At 37.3% G+C, this 4,598-nt stretch overlaps 1 protein-coding gene across 1 annotated transcript; it reads left to right on the top strand.

The window, feature by feature from the left end:
- Window positions 1–17: 17 nt before the first annotated feature.
- LOC111406699 (phytosulfokine receptor 1-like) lies at window positions 18–1,139 on the top strand. Its single transcript, XM_023036081.1, has one exon. The coding sequence runs from the start codon at window positions 18–20 to the stop codon at window positions 1,137–1,139; it is 1,122 nt and encodes a 373-aa protein (XP_022891849.1).
- The last annotated feature ends 3,459 nt before the right edge of the window (window positions 1,140–4,598 follow it).

The raw sequence follows: 4,598 nt of genomic DNA, 5'->3' as shown, positions 1-4,598 counted from the left end.
AGCTTAATTGTTCGGCAATGACTAGTCTTGTTTCGCTTGATTTGTCTACCAATCGGTTCAGTGGGAAGATTCCCGATAACTTACCTTCCTGCCCACGACTAAAGACTTTAAATTTTGCGAAGTTCAACTTCGCTGGGCAAATCCCAGAAAGCTTCAAGAATTTTCAGAGTCTTTCTCACCTTTCCCTCTCAAACTCCAGTATTTCCAATCTTACAGCGGCTCTTGAAATTTTACAGCATTGTAGAAAATTGACCACTCTGGTTCTTTCTTTGAATTTTCGAGATGAAGCAATGCCAACTTTTTCTAGGCTACAGTTTACTAGGCTCGAGGCTCTTCTTATTGCCAACTGCAGACTGACGGGTACAATTCCTCAGTGGTTGAGTGGGTGTACGAATTTGCGACTGCTGGATTTGTCCTGGAACCGTATGGAGGGTACAATTCCACCTTGGTTCGGCAATTTCCAATTTATGTTCTACTTAGATTTATCGAACAACTCTTTTACGGGGGAGATTGCAAAAGAACTTACTAGACTACAGAGCCTCATCTCTGGCAATTTCTCATTGAAGGATCCATCCGTGGATTTCCCATTTTTCCTGAAAAAGAACGTCAGCCATGAAGCTTTATCGTATAGACAAATTTTAAGCTTTCCTCCTACTTTGGAACTTGGTAATAACATTTTCACCGGACCAATTTGGCCAGAGTTTGGCAATCTGAAAGGATTACATATTTTGGATCTGAAATGCAACAATTTGTCGGGGTCCATCCCCAGTGAACTTTCCCGCATGACAAACTTAGAAACTTTAGATTTATCCCATAACAGTCTGAATGGGACGATACCTCTTTCTTTAGTTAACCTCAGCTTTTTGTCCGAGTTCAGTGTTGCTTATAATAAACTGCGTGGAGCAATTCCTACTGGAGGCCAGTTCCTTACCTTTTCAAACTCAAGCTTTGAAGGGAACCCAGATCTCTGTGGTGAGAATGGTACTTATCCTCGTCCCAATGGCAATCAAGTACCAGATCTATCAGCGAACAGATCAGGAATACCAAAAGGCACTATTATTGCAATGGCTGTCAGAATTGGACTCGGAACTGTTTTTATTGTTTACTCTTGTGTCCTCGATCATTATGTGTGCAAGTAGTCGAAAAGTTATTGATAATGAATGGCCAATGGACACGTGCAAACCGAAAAGCAGACGTGATTCGGTCTCTTGGGTGATTCGAATGAAAAGCGAAAAGAGGGAAACCGAAGTGTTTGATCCATTTATTTATAACAAAGAAAATGCTGATGAAATGTTATGGGTTCTCGAGATTGCCTGCCTTTGCTTAAGTGAGTCCCAAAGATAAGGCCTTCTACAGAGCAGTTCGTTTCTTTGCCTGATTCTGTATCTAGCGTTTCGTCAGAAAGTGGAAATTTGTTATCTTTCTGCTAAGCAATGATTTTTAATTTATACTTTCGTAATGAAATTTCCCAATCCTTCTTATTTGGCAGATGTCTAGTGTATATACTTTTATGCATTAATTCAAATGTAAACATGAAGAGATAGAGAGAGTACTCTTGACCCCCTGCAATAATACAAGCATCACTTCATGTATCCTATATGTTTTCTTGATGGAGAATATGTTATTTGTTAGTACATGCAAGTTAAATTCTTAAAATTTGAGGTCTTACATTAGCCAATTTGCATTACAAAGGGTAGGAAGTCGAAATTTCACCCATTTTTCTATTCTCAAATTCATTTGAGAAATTTGTGTTAACTTAGTCCGATAGTCAAGACTTGGTGTCAAGGACCGCAGCTTTACTTAGCCCCTTGACACTATCCCGCCGCAGTTTGCCCAACTTCGGCCGCACATTGTAAATATTACTTCAAGTTTGAGTTGTAATTTTCGTTTCATTGTAATAGTTATTTTAATTGTAAAATAGCTCTGATATTGGTAAAAGATTAGTATGATTCCTCGTCTTTTAAACGTCTACTCCCGTCACTTGGGTTTTTGTTCAGAATGCTATTATAGGGGGTATTAGTCATTCAAAAATCTTTCAAGATCACTGGTGTCCGCCCCCTGCACCAGCATTTGTAATTTTCTGCTTTCATCAATTGTAATGTTCAGTTTTCATCAATCAATATTCAATTTACTTTCAATGTATTCAAATTCTCAATTGTAAGCTTTCTACAAAATTGCAATCAAATTTTCTTTCGTCTCGACGCGACCGAGAAAAGGCGGAAGGTAGTCTGGCGGAGCAAACTACTGCCACACGGTGTCCCTTTCTGTGCCAAGAAGAAAGGCACCCTGTGAAACTTGGGTTGGCCGGGCACAACTCCACAAGTGTGGTGTGTTGTAGAATGACTTGCCAAGTCTCCTCAGTGGTTATCCTTTTTTTAGAATAATAGAATTTGGCTTGGTGGTGGCCCCGTGGATTATTATAGATCTCGTGTTTTTTTTCCACTAACTGATTTAACTTGATATAGAAGTGTTGAACTGTACTATATCATGTTAAATATATTAGTTTTATTTTAGAGAAAATTTCATAACTAAGAAATTAATTATGGCACATTTCAAAAACAAGTTTCAAATTTATAAAATCAAATTTTTATTAAAAATTATTTATAATTTAATCAGTTAATTAATTATTTTATTAATTAAATATATTTAGGTTACGAATCTATACAATTTGGTCACAAATTAATAATATAATTAGTTACTTATTATTTTTTGGTCACAAATCAAAAATTTTATGTCACAAATTTTTTTACGTTCACAATTCAAAAATTTTGTAAGTCACAGTTTTTTCGTTGGTAACAAATTAAAAAATTAATTAGTCACGGATTAATTTTTAGTCACGACTTATCATATTATTGGTCACAACTTATTTTTCGGTCACAAATCAAAGAATTTATAGGTCACAGAATATTTTTGGGTCACAAATCCAAAAATTTTATAGATCACAGATTTGTTCGAGGTTACAAATCAAAATTTTGTAAATTACAGATCACATCATTGATCACAAATTCAAAAAATTATAGGTCGCATAATATTTTTGGGTCACGAATCTAAAAATTTTATAGGTCACAGATTTGTTCGAGTTCACAAATCAAAATTTTATAAGTCACAGATCACATTATTGATCACAAATTCAAAAAATTATAGTTCGCAGAATATTTTTGGGTTACGAATCCAAAAATTTTATAGGTCACAGACTTGTTCGAGGTCACAAATCAAAGAATTTATAGGTCACAGAATATTTTTGGGTCACGAATCCAAAAATTTTATAGATCACAGATTTGTTCGAGGTCACAAATCAAAATTTTGTAAGTCACAAATCATATCATTGATCACAAATTCAAAAAATTATAGATCACAGAATATTTTTCGGTCACGAATCAAAATTATAGGTCACAGCACCGCATACACCACCACTCTATAGCCACCACCACTGCACCACCACCATCAACACTTATGACCACCATCTCACTGCTGCCTCCAGAACCACCACCACCACCACCGTCGTCATCAAAACCACCACCACTTCCCGATAGTTGGTTGTAAAACCCCCGAGGTCACAAACACTTTCATACCACACCGCCACCACAACCGCAACAACCACCACCATGCCATCGCTACCAAATGCTCAAGCTATCATCAACCAAAAAACACCCTAAAAACCACCTCCACCACCAACCAAAAAAACCACCTAAACCAAAGATCCAAAACCACCACCACCATCGCCTCAGTTATCATCAATCTAATAATTACCAACAGAAAACACACCTAAATCCTAAGTAAATGAGATAATGAAGAAACCACCTAGTCTACCCCAAAAACAGTGTCTCAACAACCCCGTTCATCGTCGGAAAACATACCTAAACCCTTAGCGCCACCACCTCGCACCACAGCTAATGTCACAACCATCACCAACCAAATACCAAATTCTAAAAACTAAAAGTCAGATCCAAACATCAAAACCCTAAAACATTCTTCCACACACAAAGTTCCCTAGTAGCAGCCATCATCCCTTCCATCGGCAAAGCAACGTTATTCCTTCCACCAACAAAGCAACGACATGGCACAGTCGCATCTTCACCGTTTGTAGCATGGTTCATCGTCATTGCGCAACGATGATGGTGATGGGTTTTGAGCGGTGCAATTCCCAACCTCGTTTGTCTGCCTTCGTCGCTTCAAATTGTGGTGGTGGTTTTTGCTGTTGCTGGTTGTGGCGGCGGCGACGGAGACAATCATGACAATCATGTTGGCGGCAGTGGCGGCAACGATAGAGAGGAGATGTAGAGAAAGAACGGGTTTGGGGAAAATGATTTGGGATGGATTGGGGGGGTAAGGGTTGGTTTATAAATTAAATTATTAATATAAAAAAATTCTGATTTTTGAAATATCAAACTTCCAATCTGATTTTAGAATGTTGAATACTTAAAGTAGGGTTTGGTGTAATTTCCACTTTATTTTATCTCAAGGGTAGATTAGTCATTTTTCTTACATTACTACTTGAAGCCTTATTTTCTTGTATTTTCATTTCATTCGAATAATCAATAAACCCTAGCCTCCTTTTTAGCTTTTCTCTCTATATTTCTATATTGTTGGTTTAACAT

Source organism: Olea europaea, chromosome 12 (assembly GCF_002742605.1).
Source record: "Olea europaea var. sylvestris chromosome 12, O_europaea_v1, whole genome shotgun sequence".
Lineage (NCBI taxonomy): Eukaryota > Viridiplantae > Streptophyta > Magnoliopsida > Lamiales > Oleaceae > Olea > Olea europaea.
This window is presented reverse-complemented; position numbering and strand designations above follow the sequence as displayed.

Coding starts and splice junctions, on each gene's coding strand:
- LOC111406699 (XM_023036081.1), top strand. CDS start 18: ATGACTAGTCTTGTTTCGCTTGATTTGTCTACCAATCGGTTCAGTGGG.